The 16,651-nt window shown below is 46.8% G+C and overlaps 4 protein-coding genes across 4 annotated transcripts; 2 read left to right on the forward strand and 2 right to left on the reverse strand.

The window, feature by feature from the left end:
* Positions 1-1,616: 1,616 nt before the first annotated feature.
* Positions 1,617-4,148, reverse strand: EDB91DRAFT_1254661 (uncharacterized protein; the record flags this gene model as incomplete). Its single annotated transcript, XM_041323852.1, has 10 exons — positions 1,617-1,688; positions 1,736-1,762; positions 1,818-1,917; positions 1,970-2,168; positions 2,630-2,711; positions 2,771-2,794; positions 2,846-3,132; positions 3,189-3,652; positions 3,713-3,819; positions 3,867-4,148. The coding sequence occupies 10 exons, from the start codon at positions 4,146-4,148 to the stop codon at positions 1,617-1,619; spliced, it is 1,644 nt and encodes a 547-aa protein (XP_041170986.1).
* A 554-nt stretch (positions 4,149-4,702) lies between these two features.
* On the forward strand, positions 4,703-5,086 carry EDB91DRAFT_1254662 (uncharacterized protein; the record flags this gene model as incomplete). The annotated part of the gene is made up of 1 exon (XM_041323853.1): positions 4,703-5,086. The coding sequence occupies one exon, from the start codon at positions 4,703-4,705 to the stop codon at positions 5,084-5,086; it is 384 nt and encodes a 127-aa protein (XP_041170987.1).
* A 176-nt stretch (positions 5,087-5,262) lies between these two features.
* EDB91DRAFT_1239764 (uncharacterized protein) lies at positions 5,263-8,847 on the reverse strand (the record flags this gene model as incomplete). The annotated part of the gene is made up of 12 exons (XM_041321901.1): positions 5,263-5,465; positions 5,568-5,598; positions 5,638-5,964; positions 5,992-6,150; positions 6,178-6,293; positions 6,327-6,809; positions 6,831-6,911; positions 7,017-7,192; positions 7,241-7,379; positions 7,413-7,518; positions 8,239-8,548; positions 8,789-8,847. 12 exons carry the CDS (start codon positions 8,845-8,847, stop codon positions 5,263-5,265), a joined length of 2,190 nt encoding a protein of 729 aa, XP_041170988.1.
* Positions 8,848-9,668: 821 nt separating this feature from the next.
* On the forward strand, positions 9,669-11,185 carry EDB91DRAFT_84763 (uncharacterized protein). Its single transcript, XM_041328594.1, has 9 exons — positions 9,669-9,755; positions 9,803-10,116; positions 10,172-10,217; positions 10,267-10,407; positions 10,469-10,534; positions 10,585-10,653; positions 10,703-10,761; positions 10,818-10,976; positions 11,032-11,185. The coding sequence occupies exons 2-9, from the start codon at positions 9,835-9,837 to the stop codon at positions 11,062-11,064; spliced, it is 855 nt and encodes a 284-aa protein (XP_041170989.1). The 5' UTR covers positions 9,669-9,755; positions 9,803-9,834; the 3' UTR covers positions 11,065-11,185.
* Positions 11,186-16,651: the final 5,466 nt, after the last annotated feature.

Here is a 16,651-nt window from a genome sequence, read left to right on the forward strand (position 1 = left end):
TTATCAACTACTAATGCTTCACATCTTGTATATTACAGTATCTCCTCGCTATCTAGCCTCGCCCTTTGCTTCGCACTCCTCCTCCTCCCTCCCGCACTTACTGTTCCCCTTCTCCCTTCATACCAACCATATATCATGTGACTTTGTTGAATGGTCGCAAATGGTCCCTCACGTGCACGACCATTTTGGCGTCACGTGAGACCATTTTTGGTCCACCCCTTCGCATGACGAAGTTGCCACTTACAAGGCATTTTATGATGCATGTGACCAGATTTATAAGCCGGTGGCATTGTAAAGGTCATTTACCTTTTTTGTGCTACCATTTCTGGTCATGACTCATCATAGTACTATCATTCTGGGTAATCTGCAACTAGCATGTAATATGCAAAATGTTCAAAACACCTCAATGCACTGCTCAACTCACTTCAAAAAAATTCAGGCATATGTAGACTACTTATAGATGATGTATTGTCCAAGTAGAATGAAAATTTCTTGAGTGTTGCAGCTGCGAGAGATGAAATAGTGGTAATTTGTAACCATGCAGGAACATAAATCATCCAGATCCCATAGATCCTACAGATATATTCACAAGGTTATACCTGGAGCATAACAACCACCTTGTCAGGATTCCAGAACACAATTTCGATAAAGGTCATCCTGTTGCCTTAAGATGCTATAGAGGAAGAATTGACGACATGTATGAAAACATGACAGCAGATAGGAGAGAGTGTAAGAAATTCAATCTCCTCTATGGCACACTCGGCTAGTGCACAGCATCTGCACTCTCCACACCAAGTCTTGCATTGTGTTGTGTTGTGTTGTCTCCTCTTGCATCATTCTTGCATCCTTGTTACAATGGCACCAAACCACAGGTGTACTATCTGTCAGAAGAAAGCCGAAGCAAGACATGATTTGTCGAAATTCAATGCACGAACCATTTGGTGGCTATCAACCACAGCCTATCCCTCCGAGTCAATCCTCGATGTTGTGCTTGGATCTTCCCCCACCCAGGTATGCACCCCCATATTATCCCATGCACCATTCTGCACCTCAGCTTCAGCCTCCACATATTCCTCACTTTGCGCCGGCTGGTAGGGCAGATGTTCGAGTTGGTGGTGAGGCACAGATATATGATGTCACAGGCCATCAGCTCTATTCAGGACCATATCACCAGTACAATGACAATAACTACATGAATCACGATACTTAATAATAATATATTGCTGTATTCAGTATTTTCAGAGCTTCGCACAACTTCAACTTCAAGATTCAAGCCCAGTGAGCATTGGACATTTGGAAATCTATGCAAACATACATAAATCGTAGATTTTCACTGCAACATATTTCCATAGAAAATGGGACACATAGTAGATTATAAATCTACGCAAATATTGGGACCTCAATGTTTTGTTTTCCATAGCAGCGGAGCAAAATATATGAAAAACAATGGAAAACGATGCATTTCGACTGCATGTACAAAATATATGGAAAACAACAGAAAACGACTGCACATACAAAACTGGCTGATACAAAATTAGGCTCCCTACTGGTCCTGCTCCCGCTACCCATCCTGTGTCTACATGCACTCCTACGTGCTCGCAATCCTGTTCATTCGGCTAGTAGACTGTTCCGCTCAATACATTGAGGACAACATCAGCTGTGTTTGCGTGCCAGACACCCGATGCAACCTGTAGATAGATCAGTATGGTAGACACAATGCAGATGTACCACTTACCAGTTGAGCAGCTTCAAGCTTGTATTTCTGATGAAAATGAGCTCATAAGGCCGCTGTTTGACCAAGACACAGTAGTACTCACCTTTTTTGTGTCCTTCAGCAAGGCAGTCCAATAGATCTTGAAATCGGCTGTTGTCCCATCCTTTGCAACTCCATTTAACCAGCGGTGCACGCAAAGGGTGCTGTAGTATATGACATTAGCACTTTGCACTGCATCGGTAATCAGATGCTTACCGTCCGTTCTTGTTTGGGTCAGGTCGCATGCATTTCGCATTTGTTGTCGATGCTGATGGTGTTGGACTCAGAACGGCACTGTCAGAAGCTGATATTATTGGCGGGGTAACATTGGATGGCCCGAGTTTGGATTCAGTGGGAGATGGGGCACTGTTATGACCCACGTTCACCAATAATGATGAAGGAGAGTTCACGACCACTAGGACTCGGTCAAAGATGATGAGGAACAGAGTTGGATTGAGCAAGAACGTCTAGGTCACTACAACAGTAGAAACAAAGAGGTTAAGTCTAAGGAGCTCTTACGCTAACTACCCTACTCTTATACATAACATTGAGTCGGAGATATCTGGGTACGAATGAAATCAGCCAATGAGAAAAGAGTCGTACGATACTGCGGATGAGTAAGTATGACATCATGATATATAAGCGACTAAGTAAGACGGTTACTAAATAGAAACCCAAGATCCGACCGGTTCTTCTTTAGGAAGCGAGATTGTTCTAGCCCGTGGAGTAGGGGAGCCAATCGGAGAAGCAACGGGTGACCTATGATGAGAAGTCACGTGACTGGCTCGGGTACTAGAAGTAGCCGAAGGAAAACCGAGAAATGAAAAATGGTTCGTATTTGGGATTCATGACAGGCACTCAGTGAGGTATCCATACGGGGGGTGGTAGTCATAGCAGAGGGTATCATGCGAGGGAGAGGACGAACAGCGGATTTACCGTTGAGCACATCACTAATAGACTTTGCATAAGAAATTCATCAATGCATGAAAATAAAACTCACAGTGGATTTTTTATTACTGGAAATGTTGAAATGGTAGCGCTCTGAGTAGTTAAAAATGAGCTCATAGATAGTACTAAAAAATGCAAACATACCTTTGCATCAAGAGACAAATCAGCCTCGTTTGTTGTGGAAGAGTCTGTATGAATAACTGATGGTGTACTGGTGCTGATGACATTTACATCACGAGGGCTTTCATGTTGGTCAGACTCGGGTGCAATCTTGGGACTTGAGGGTGTTAAGGAAATGGGGGTCTCAAGATTGTTGTGACCCAACTTTGGCTTCTTGGAAAGCAGTGGAGAGTCGGTGAGCTCGTCACTCGAGTCCTCAATACTACTAGTAGAGAACAATGTAAGTGGGCGCTTTTTTACAAGCTTCTCATCTGAAAGCGCCAGTTTGTTCTCATCATCATGTGAGTTGATGGAAGATGGCTCGGACTTGACAACCTTGGGTTTGACTGCTGCTTTTGATCTTTGAGGTGCGTGCTTGCCCATGATGGGTATTGCTCGGTTGCGATGTAGTTGATCTTCCAGTTGTCCATACATAGACCCAGTTCGGGATGCTTGGTCACCATTTCCTGTTGAAACAGTTCCTGGAGTGCCGGATCACCTTTCTTCCACTTCAAAGGTGCTTGGTTTTTGATCTTGAAACCTTGCCATAGCTCGCACATACTCTGACAGATTGCAGCCTTCTTCACACGTGAGAGAGATTGGCCATTCACATCCTCTAAAAAAGGTAATGATCCGCATTCTTTCATATTAGCATCCGCACATCTGAGCCATGTGTTGAATTGCATTGATGTGAAGAATTGAAGCTTTGAGTGGTCAATGGGGGGAGCCTGTGGAGTAACAGGTTCACAACCCTGTGAGTTCAAAGTGCATACGAGCTTTTGAAGTGCCTCTCTAGTATAATTTACAAATGGGTCAGAATCATATCTACAATTTTTGAATGTAAACATGTACTCGATGGCTGCTTTACCTACAGCTAACATAAGATTCTCTTGGCAAAGGCGCTCGTTATCTTTGAGAAGGCTTTGAATTTGGTCCAACGAGTGCATATATCCACTTTGCTGATGATCATGATGAGTAATGGGAACCAGGAGTGGAACAAACTCACAGTTCGTGCAAGTGGTTGTATCATGTTCCAGGACGAGGAACCTGCCAGTGGAAGTTGAGGCTGATTGTTATTATGCTGCGGGGTATCTAGAAAAGGATCTTGAGATAATCCAAAGGTATCCAAAAGAGGGGAAGATGTGTTCATGTCTGGTGTTGAAAGACTTGAAGAACCTGAGTCGTCTTGATTAAAAAGAGTAGTACCAGAATTATACAGAGACAAAGACAAAAGATTGTTGTGGTTTTGAGAGACAGAAGACTTGTATGTGCTTGGCGTGAAGTTCATGATGGTGGTATAATGATAAGGTGTGTGTTACAATGAAGTCACAGAAGTGAGAAAGGAAATTCACTAAGTTCAGCCTTGCCACCGTTGTGGGTACAACAATTCCGCTGGGTGCAGAAAGTGTTGGATCTTGCTGCCTGCTGCTATACCTGCAAGGAGGTGCATTCGACCCTAGAGGGTTTTTGAACTAGAGCTAGGTAGTGCTCAGAGAGAAAAGTGAATCAAAAGAGCACTGCTCATGGTGGTGGCTCAAGAAGATTGTTTGTTTACATAAGCAGTAAAAATGCGTACATAAACTAAGGAAAGTAAGTAAAAACCATCAATACAAGCCCAGAGTAACATGACTCCCTACACTGTGCATCCCCATATCTGCACCATGCTACTACCTCCAGCTGTCGAAGATTTTCTCAACTTATCATTTGATCCTGATGTGGAAGGTTATGAAGCCAATACTAGATAAGCCTGACATGCATTGCAACTACACAATACAATGATATTTGTACAGCCTAAGTACCAATGCAAATGACAGTGCTGACACTCACTCTAGTACTCCCATCATGACAATGTCTGATGATGTCCTTTTGGATCCAAAAAATTGGTCTTCAATTGCCATCAACAGGTCTCTACGAAGCTTGCAACAACAACCATACAAACCTGATGCTCCGACTGCACCTGCCAATACTATCCTTCCTCTCGCAGATGACCCCAGTAGTGTTACGGAGCCTGAAAGCGAGCCTGATGCTCCGATGGCAACAATGACACCTCGTTTGGACCGTCATTGTATGTTTGCAACTCCAAGTCCCCCTCCTCCTGGGTCGATTTACTGGAAGTATTTTATGAGGGAGGAAGATGCAAAATTTTATGATTGTGCTGGGACGGATGAGAGCTTTCATGCTGTGCGACAGAAAAAAAAAGAACTACAGGCACTTCTAGACAAATAGTTGGTTGCCTTTTGTACTACTGTTAATCAACCTTCCTCCTCATCATCACTGTCTTCTTCCTCATCTTCATCCTCGTTCGTTACTCCAACACTTGCAATATCTAAGCCTGGCTTCTCAATTATGAAAAAGCGATCTTCTTCCACACCAGAAGGCAGTTTTGGGTGGTGCAGAGCCATTTAAACAACTGATTGGATTGATTTTACATCAACCACACACAATGCATCATTGCTGTGATAAGTACATGACCAGAGAGTGCTGTGTGATATGGTGAGCAGCTCATCGTGAGGCAGAGAATACATGGAGACAATTGCAACATTAGCAAATTGCCATCGAGGCTCATCCACATCATCTTGCTGGTTGTTTGGATTCCAGACAGCAACTGAGTGAAGTATAACACTTCTGCAAAATGATCGACACCATCAATTCAAACCTTGTCAATATATTGAGTCACATACACAATGAGTCCTGTTATTTGGGCAACATACTTTCACATTACGAGATACTCTGGTTTTCTCCAAAGGTTTGAGTATTTCTTGCCATGCTGATCAAACAATTTGCCCATTGGGCAACTGCAAACATGCCCATCGGCAGAACCTTGGTGGTGGTCGACCTAAGTAAGCACTGATTGCCGCTGCTTCAGCACCACCAGGCGGAATGGTAATTGGACATTTGTCGGATTTGCAAAGAAGTATATATGATTCACCTAGCTCACAAGCTCCTCGAGGAAGAGAATCACAAGATTTACTATAGCAGGGGAGAATGGCCATGAGAGCATTCACTTGACACCTTTGGATTCCCTGTTGAGCTAAGTTTGAAAATGGGTTTGATGGTTGTTGAATTTCCTGCCCAAGATTGCCTATGGTGCGTTCCATCGTCCACTGCAAGGAACATATTGGTGAGCCTACACAAGTGCATTCCAATGCAAGGTGGTTAGAAAGGTGAATGCATGGGCGAACAAAATGTAGACGATCAACACAATGTTGATAGTAGAGTTCTTCAAACTCTGTTTCCCACTCCGCAAAGCATTCAGAAGCTTTGAGAACCTGGGCTGGAGTGATGCTGTACTGACTCATGAGTCAAAGTCCATGTACGAATTGACAGAAGTTGCGATAATACAGGTCTGGAATCAGGCCGTAAAAAAGTCCAGGCCCATAGCCGAACAACCAAGTAATGTACTCTGCTGCCTTGTAGTATGTGTTGATTTTTTCTTCGGGATTATGAGGGGGTCAGCCAAACAAACCAGGCAAGTGGGGCTGCAATGCAGCAACAACTGCACCATGATTTACCCAAGTTTTGCCTGTGAGAACTGACCACGGCCAATTCTCCTGATCATCACTCCGTCCACATGACATTTCACCATGCCAAATATCCACAAACAGTGCTGCTGTATTAGCGCCAGCAAAATGCATGATCTCAGAAGAAAAGCACTCTGGTACACCCGAGATGTGATCAGGCTGAAGGCCAAGAAGAAAACTCAGTCTGACAATTCCTGTCTGGAGGTGGTGTTGCTCGTACTGCGCTCGGTTTGGTGCTTGCATTAGCAAGCGCAGGCTCTGATAATAATTTGCTGATGTTCCGATTGGAAGATGATAAATGTCGACATTGCCATGATCACAGCCCGCAATGTTGTAGTTGTCGGGCTTAAGAAGGACAGGATAGTAGTGAGGGGCACCAGGCTTTTGACGCCCCTGGAGCCCACAGTGCATACAACAACCATGGCGACCTGTATGCCCAACGAGGTTACTCAACGAGAGTAATCCAGGGCCATCAGTGAGACCGAGAATAAGAAAGAGATATGAGATGAAGTTTGTGTCGCGAGAAGCATCTCAAACATTGAGACCTTCTTTTTGAAGTGTGGAAAGATGGTGGAATCCAGGGAATAGAAATGATTCAATGAACTTGGGCTTCTTGGGTCCCAGTATGATGCCACCAGGTAGGACATGTTTCTTCTTGTAGCGACGATCGGGAGAAAGCTCTGCAACAATCCAGATGTAGATCCAACAATCTGACTCTTTGCTCTCATATAGCTGTGCTCCGTCAAGGGAAACCATGAGGACCATGTCGTTCTCTACAATACAACCTTCTTGAACAGCATTGAGATATGCACTGCCTGTAAACAGGTCGTCATAAGCATCAACAAGGCCATCGTTTCACACAAGTTCTTCGGCAATTTGTTGGGTACGTCGTTTGCGGTACTGCATCTGGTGAGCGCTGTCAGGATCATGCCAAAGGGCCTGCATTTGTGGTCCAATTGGGATCATGTGGAACACAGCCTGCGGAACTTTCACTTTGCCTTGACTCTTCCAGAGCTTGATCTAATCATAACAGGGTGTTCCACACTCCGGACAAGTCTCACAATCTGTGTATGGTCCAACGAATGCGACACATGTGTTAATGCACATATGATCGACAACAGAATCAACTACGCTAAGCTCAGCTAAGATTTTTTTGATTCAATAGAGGCTGGGTGTTATGCGAAACCTCTTGGATGAGATCCAGCGGCACTAAACCCGCAAGGGGCTTTCAAAGTGTGGCCTTCAGCACTAGCCCAGCAAGGAGCTTGCCTGTGCTGAGTCTAAGTAAGGGTTGAGGCCCTTACTTGCATAGAGTCGATTGGAGTTTCTCGAGGATACAATCCAAGAGACGGAGTTCAACTCAAGAGTATTGTCTCAAGAGAAGATGGTTCTGTGTACAGAGGGAGTTCTCTTAGACAAGAGAAGTTCAGACCCAATGACAAGTATCAGATGAGAACCGAGTAGATTCAAGTTAGAGAATCTATCTACAAGAGAAGTGATATATATGTAATGTGGGATACCGGTGGAATGGTAAGGGTACAGGGTAATGGAGGTATTACCAAAGTATCAATAAGGGTCAAGGGTATGTATGAGTCACATACGAAAAGGGGTAAGTAGTACCAGTTGAACAGTAAGGGCAAAGGGCATGGGGAATCCCCATCAATGAGGGAACCGATACAGTGGTTAGGGCATAGGGTTCGGGAGAAGCCACGGCTTCTGTGATCTAGGGGTAGAAGCGAGAACTTCTCACATTTCAGAACAACGGGATCAAAAAGAAAGAGATAGAAATAGAATTGTAACCATGGTCCAGGTCTAGACGAGTCCGAAGAATGAAATGACGTGTAACGCTCATGTTACTGTAACACTGGGTATATCAGATTCTGGGAAGCATCGATGAGCTGCAGTTTGTATGTCTTCATAAGCTGCTTCTGAAGAGTGTTCGAGTGCGAGAAACATTGAGAGTGCAAAGTCGACAGCAGGATCATCAACAGTTGCTGGGTAGGAAGGGGGATTACGGAGCCTCTCAAGAGCCTCGCCTTTGAGCCCAACACCATCATCTAAGCGAGCTTCCCAGAGTGCGCGAATGAACAGCATATCCTGCTGGAGCTTTGGAATGTGTGCCATATTAGACAGTTCATTCAGGTCCAAGTCCCAGAGTGGGCTACGTCTGCGCTCACGATCGAGTGGCTGTTGTTGGTCCGGACATGGGTCTGGTTGGTGTTGCTCGGGAGGAAAGTCTGGCTCTGGTGGAGGAAAGTCTGGCTCCAGAGGATGGAAGTCTGGATGATGGAAGTCTGGGAGATCATTATGAGATGGTGCTAGCAAGCCTTGTCGACTAGTAGTATTCGTGTCCTAGTTCAATATACCATTAGACGTCAACATAAGTACAAGTCAATGATACACATACCTGCTCCATGACATCTTCTGATCGATTGCGTTTGCAGGGCACACTGTCATCGTCGTCATTGTTGTTAGATTCACTCGGACATTTCAAGTCACTCGGACCAGCCAAAACACTGTGTGCAAGCGGAATCGATGCACGGAATGTATCAGAAAACTTTGCCAAATGAATACTCTCCTTCTCATCATCATCCGCTTCTTGAAGATGGCGGTACCATGTTGATTGTGCTTGAATCGAAGTCCTTTCGCCGTTACAATACTTGCGACACACACACCAGAAGTCTGACATCGAAGGCTAAAAGCATGTATTATGATGGGTGCAGCAACAGTGCGACAAGGACTACATGCGCTAGTGACAAGTATACAGCGTTACAACGTGTGCGAGTAGCGGCCGTAGTACGGACCGGGCGCAGCTTACAATTTTCGTTTGCTAAACGTGAAGTCAATGCGTGAAACGAGCGAGCAGTCTTCAAAAAAATAGCTTACCTTTAGAAAAAGCGAAACAGAAAGCAAGAACAATGACGATTTTTGCAGCCTTAATGTTGTGTTTGCGAAACGCGTCGATTATCGTAGATAAGACGATGTATGTAGGGTACAAAGTAGCTTTGCGTATATTTACGTCTGTTTCGGTAGATTTCCAAATGTCCAGTGCTCACTGGGCTTCAAGTTTCAAGCTTTAAGTTCGACGACTCAACGCCAACAGATCGAGAGCTGCGGAGAGTCAAAGTTGACGGTGCCGGTGCTGCGCCGAGGCGTGACACGACGTGACCACATTTTGCAGATTAGCAGTCAGACCCTGAATTTTCTCGGCTTTCATCCGACACCACACCACAACGTCCTAAAAATGAGCAAAAATCGGATCTATATAGAGGTGGTACGAATCTACAACCCTCTAAATTCGTGGAAGATAAAATGAAGTGGTTGACGAGCTACAAAAGATTTGCTGAAAAAGTTGCAGATTACCCGGAATGATAGTAAGGATTATTTCAGGCGTTCCGAAAGGTACTAATCTTCATAATAGATATCCTTGGGACTGCTCGATCGATACTTGCGATGTCTCAATCCAAAGGTGTCGCCCTCGTAACCGGCTCAGCACAAGGACTTGGCCGTGCAATAGCGATCAGATTGGCGCAGGACGGCTTCGATGTAGCCCTCAACGATCTGCCTGCAAAGAAAGCAGTACTGGAAGACCTCGCAGCCGAATTGCAGCGAGGTGGGACATCAGAAGGTCTCTACCATCCCAAAATATGCGTTGTGCCTTGCGATGTCAGTAAAGAAGACGAGGTGAAGCGCATGATCGACACTGCAGTTGACGTTTTAGAAAGCTTGGACGTCGTGAGTAGCGGCAGAGAATGCATGATCTTGGAGTCACGACATGCTGCCACCACAGATGGTCGCGAATGCTGGAATTGGGGTCATGACAGATATCTTAAGTGGTGCGTGGATCGATCATGAAACAAACCTGGCATACTCACTTTCGTTCAGAAACCTTAGAAGGCTGGGAACGCGTTATGCAAATCAACGCTACCTCTGCATTCTTGTGCTATAAATACGCCGCAGTGCAGATGGTGAAACAAGGGCGTGGCGGTCGCATCATTGGTGCCAGCTCCATGGTAGGAAAACGGTGTAAGAGGTTCTCTCTGATTCGAGTGCCGTGGCGACTGAAAATACGACGTCTACTATGAAGCCGAGGCCGACTTGCTGTCGTACAGTGCAAGCAAATTTGCTGTTAGAGGCTTGACACAAGCGGCCTGTAAGGTTATTGCCTCATGCATGTGAATTAGTACTGATAATCGCATCAAGCACTGCAACTCGGCCAATATGGAATCACAGTAAACTCCTATGCCCCGGGCATCATAGAAACACCTCTGCGTAAGTGTTGCAAGTAATGTGTTTCCTGTCGCTGTAGATCTATTCCCAGTCATCGAAGGAAGGGCTCAGAGTGTAAAGCGAGGCGACAAGGTCGACTACTTTCAAGAGGTGCGACCTGGAAGTTCACATTCCATATAACACGGATTGACTAAATTGCGACACAGAAAATCGACGCATCTGCAGTTGGATACGTCGGACAGCCGGAAGATGTTGCCAGCGCTGTTGCGTACCTAGCTTCCGGGGAGGCCCATTTCATCACAGGCAAGCTTCCTATCCCTCAAGTGTTGTATGCGAATTTAGTTCCATGCGTGTTAGGACAATGCGTAAGTTGAACCGAACCACTGGTATGTTGAGCGACTGAGACGAGGAATTACGCAGATATCCATTGACGGTGGGTTGATACTGTCTTGACTGACCGCAACATACAATTGCCAGTGTGCAGTGCCCATGAAACCACTGGCGCGAGCCGGAATATCCTTGGATTTACTTGATTCCAGTCAAAACGAACATTTAACTTGTATTAGATGATTTCGACATTCTATGCATATGCATTATCTGGGCTCTGCCAGTGAACCCGTTCGAAATAGGCACCGCCGTCAGTTCTGCAAGCACATCTAATATCTTCTCCTACATATATACCATTTCTCCCTCTAAAGCAACATGCTTCTTTAGGCTTCGTCGATGGGATGGTACGAACGGGGCATGCGTGTCTCGAGCGACCACTAATGCATGCAATTTGATTTCCCTACTTGCCTGCGCGGTAACCACCCACGTGTCTGTGCTATAAAGTACCTGTATGTCCTGAGTAAGCTTTTCATGGTCCAGATTGACATTATTCGCGTTCTAGATCTTGTGCCGAAAGGTTTCGTCTTCCTGCTTGTCTGGACGAGAGGTTTGATCGACTTCCAGAACTCGGTTCAATCCTTGTCAGCGGACACATTATTCACTGATGCCCAAGCACCTTCAAGACCCAGACCGGCTCGACAGGAGTTAGTGTTGAGTCACGGTAGCTTAGCGTGCAGTGCAAAGTGAGCATCATTGTTATCTTGCAGGGACCAATGAAGAACATGCTGCATCAGAATGGTTCGGGTGTTTTTGACGTACAGGGAAACGCGTCGGAAATATCTATGTTTCGAAATACACGCAACTACAATATCTCTAGTATCCTGACGTCCATCATGTCACGAATAGCAGTCTTGTCCTTGACTTGTGCAATGATATTGTGATCTGACGCGATTCTCTTGTACTCCCCGCCATGCTGCTGCGTTAGCAAAAGTGCGCCAAAAGGCTGTCCAAGGCGAGCGATCAACCTCAGCGCTCGCGAACGTGACTCTGAATTTTTGTACTTCCCACCACGCTGCTGCGCTGGCAGAAGTGAGCCAAATGGCTGTCAAAGACGAACGATTAACTTCGACGCTCGCGAGTGAGACTTCGAATTGGCTGGCCCATAATCTCCAGGAGAATTGCCAAGAGATTCGTCCAATACAGACTCATCTGCGCTCTGCGTCTCGTCTGCAAAGTCAAGCATCCCGAGATCATGACGATTCCACGGACGGACGAGTAAGAATGTCCGCGAAGCGGGTCGCAGCTTATCTTCTGTGGTGATGAGCAGGTCGTCAAGCCCGTCTGCCTTGACATCATAAGTGAAAGAAATCCTCTGGTCTTGACCACGCCTCTGTCTCAGTGCTGTGACAGGGAATGCAATGCAAGGCAGTTGCAGCCTGCAGTCCGCGAAACGAGAAGGGCTCAGGTTGGCAAGCCGGGTATACAGTGTCGAAGCTTGCTCCACGACAGCGGCTTTTCGCAGCGACGAGACTGATGTCTGTACCCGACCTTCAGACGGAGATGGCAACGTGCATGGCGGGATTTTGTATGAGGCAATGTCGGCTGGCAGACAGCTATTAAACTCGGATGATTTTCCGACCCAGTCCAAGGCTGTAATGTCACCCGACTGGGCAATGATGGCCTGCAAGAGTCGTCCGAGCGCTTTCTGCTTCGTCTCGCCGTAGATGATATTTAGGTGGACACCGAAGATGCCAAATAATGAATATGCAACATCTTCCGGCAACGTGGCGACACGGTTCGACGCCCACTGAAGCTTCTCTCGGGCGCCACTCATCCCCGGACGGAAGTCGGCGAGCGTCCGTGCATCTATGCCTGTCGAACCCTGCATCTCCCCCATGATAGTGTCAGACTTCTTGTGGTTGGAAGAGCGGTCATCGAGATATGGAGTCCAATCTGCTCGGTAGAAGATCACAATGTTAGGAGCCAGGAACTCCTGAACAGTCCATCCTCGTGTGTTCCAAACACTGTTTGCCAGTGCGCCCACTTGCTCCGAAGGCGGGACATCCGAGAGGTAGATGATCGTAAGAGCCGAGTGGCGATACCAAACAAACATGGAGTTGATCGATGCTTGGACCTCAATATTGTTTTTCTGGTCAATGCAGCATGTATCGCTCCATGCCCAGCGATAGCCCGCATCGCGAACAGTTTTGCAGAACATCTGCAACTTCACCGTGGTTCCAACTGGATCTAAATCATACACAACCTTGTCCTGGATGTCGTGCAGCAGTAGTTCATTTCTTTGCCATCTATGCGATAGCATGGCACAATTGAAGTACTTCTCAACCGCTTCTTTGATGGGCTCCGTCTGGAGGGGTGCATGCGTCATCGATGATGACAAAATCTCCTTGTACTCCATGCTTTTCATGAAGGTGTTGAGTAGACGAGGCGGGGCCCTTTCCAGTTTAGCATCAATGGCTCTTCGAATAGTACCATCTACTTCAGATGGACTGACATATTGCTGAAGCCCCGCTGGAGATAGAGTTAATCATATTGACGTTGATGCATGAGTGCTTCGGGGCTTACCTTGCATCCGTGGGTCAGATGTATTGCCGAACTTGGAAAGCATAATTTTCAAGACCCCAATTGCTTCATCATAGTGTTGAGCCTTGTGAAGCGCTGCATGTTTCACTTCGTGCCCAATATATGACAAAGGGTTGAGTTCAATGACCTGTGCATTGGCGGTATCAGCACAATTGCTAGAAAAATGATGGATATTATCCGTACCCTGTCCGCGTCGTGAACGGCCTCCGCGTAGAGGTTTCGTTCCAAATTTGCCTTACTGCGGTGGGCAAAGAGGGACTCGCATGAGGGGTCCAGCCCGATCCCTGCCGAATACAGTTCAATAGCTTTCTCATAATTGCCTGCAGCAACAGCTTCATCTCCTTTCGTGACACAACGCGCAGTGCAGTTTCTCTTAAAGGCTAAACGACTCCAGAGTAAGTGTCCGTGTTCGAGTCGTCTACGACTCCAAAGTACCCACCCGCGGACCATTCGAGGTAGCTGTCCTTCGCATCCTCCCCAATCATGCGCATCATGTATTGGTGAGATTCGACGGCTTCGAGCACTCGATAAATGCGGAGGCACGCGTCGCGCCGTCTTTGGTTGACGTTTTGCCATAACGAATCCAAGTCCCAGCCGAAGAACTATCCAGCACATCAGCAATCAATGAAAGTATCTTCTGCGGCTTCATAGTGGCGCACCATCGTAAATATCTTCAATCTAGGTTCAAAAGTGCTTTGCGAGAGCACAAGTGGGCTACACTGGCAATACTATTATGGAGTCGACCGGCGGCTTCGTTGTACCGCCCGTCCTCGAAAATGCAAGCTGTACACGTAGATACAACTGACGAGCGAGTTCGAGAGTGAGAAAACCTATGAGGTCTGTCATAAAGCTTACATTGACAACACCGCACAGAAGTGTATCTGATCGTTGAGAAGCGGTGGCAAGGTCTTGAACTCGCCCCATTGCCTCATCATGGCGACCGGCATTGAAAATTGCAACAGCCTGGAGAAAATAATATCCAAGTCTTAGTATGACAGACCGACTATGAAAACAGTGACGAGACTACCGTGATTAAGAGTACATGATAGACGGTGATCGGATCACGATCTGAAAATGCAAAAGCGAGATCGAAAGCCTCCATCGAGTCCCAGAGTTGCTCGTTGCCACAGAGGGCAATGGCCTTGGAAATGTAGCCTCACGAGGAGGGCTGGATGGCTATGGACTATATCACCAAGTATATTCAATATCAACAGCACCATGATATACAGAGCATCTGACCTTGACTGAATCTTGAAGCGCCTTGTCCCACTCGCAGTTTGGCGCTCTCACAACTGAACGGCTGGAAATAGGAATCGTGGTTCTTGTCATCTGCGTCGATTTCTTGGGTCGGCAGCTCTTCAGCGGCATGCAGGTCCCCAGTAATGCATGCATTGCGGACCGTCGTGTTTATAACAAGAATCTGCATGAAGAAAGTTCACGTTCTGTGATAAATAGACGCATTGTCTGCACCACCAGCTTGGTGGCTTTCCGACGAATGATTATTTGTACTGTCGCTATTGCCACCGGGTTCGTTGTTGCTGTTGTGACTGCCCAGCTGTGCCGTTGTCGATAACAATGCGAATCAACAGACAGGCAGAAACATAATAGGTGAGGGCATACCTGCGTGTCACTGAGAGTAAGGAGTACTAGTTGTCTCTGTGCGTCTTCATCGACCTTAATCCTTAGACTTTCCTGAGCAAGGAGTCGCTGTCTCTGTGCGTCTTCATCGTTCTTTCTCTGTTCCTCTACCTTGAGCTGCTTAAGTATCTCCTTCATAGACCAGAGCCAAACCTTCCCATCCCCTGTCTCCACTCACAAGCAGCTCTCTACTGGGAGAAACCACGGCACACCAAACCGAACCGGTGTGTTCGAGTGCCGGCCCTATGTGTTGGTGTGTCCTTGTGCTCCACAGCCACACAGTCTTGTCAACCGAGGTAGTGGCAATGAAGGAGCCATCAGAAGAAATGACGAGCGAGGTGATGGATGCAGTGTGACCGATGCAAGGTTGACCGATCTGGTCTCCATTCGACGAGTTCCAGAACTCGACGAATGAATTGGTTGTGCACGAGGCAATTTGTTGGTCGTCCGAATCATAACTTGATGCGGAGACAAGTTGCTGGCTGTCAGGCGACCACACAATGCTTGCAGCACTAAATTGAGCATTGATCTCGAGAAGAAGCTCGGCGTTATCGGTACGCCAAATCCGGATGGTACAGTCCTTTGATCCAGAGGCTAATTTTAGCCCATTGGGGCTGAATGCGACACTCCACACCTCATCACGATGACCTTCGAGTGATACGAGGACACCGCCAGTCTCTGCATTCCATATAATAACAGTGCGATCATCCGAACCGCTGGCGAGTTTCTTGCCATCGGGGGAGAAGGTCACCGAGCACACCGGGTCTGTATGTTTCACTAGCGGTTTGAATACCATCTTCTTGCTCTCGACGTTCCAGATGATGATGGTTTTGTCTACTCCTCCACTCGCAATCCGGCTGTCGTCTGGTGAGAGTGCGACTGATAGCAACCACTCCTTGTGTCCCTCGAATGGCCCTCCTACCAATGCTCCTTTCTCCACGTCCCAAATTCGTAGGGTGTTATCATATGAACCAGTAACAACCCGTCGTCCATCTTTGAAGAACGCGGATGCCCTCACTGCAGTCCGCGTTCGCTTGCGTTGGTGTCAGTCGCCCTCTCAAAGTGGGATCCGGACCTCCTGCTGTATCAGGCACCTCTGACATGTCGCGTTGACCTACACAGAGAGATAGACGGTCAGTAGCATTTGAAGTTGATGAGGGCCGTACGTTTTGGATATTGTTGCGTTGTAGATATGTGTGTGTGGTGAGTAGTGTTGGTCTTCTGCCCATGAGCCACCTCATGTATATGTAGGCGCTTATGGCTCCAGACCGCGCAGCTACAACGTGGATCTGGTTTCACTTCTGACATAATAACTGTCCTCCTTCATAAACGTCCGTCACAACCCAGTTACGAACCCGCTCAAAAGCGTATGCATATGGTGCTATCGCGTATCACAGTCAACTCTACAACCATACATTTCTTCTACTTAACTCATTTTGATCGTCAGTTGTGACGTATCCTGCTTCACCACGAG

Source organism: Suillus paluster (assembly GCF_016628075.1).
Source record: "Suillus paluster strain FC165 chromosome Unknown EDB91scaffold_114, whole genome shotgun sequence".
In the NCBI taxonomy this organism is placed as follows: Eukaryota; Fungi; Basidiomycota; class Agaricomycetes; order Boletales; family Suillaceae; genus Suillus; species Suillus paluster.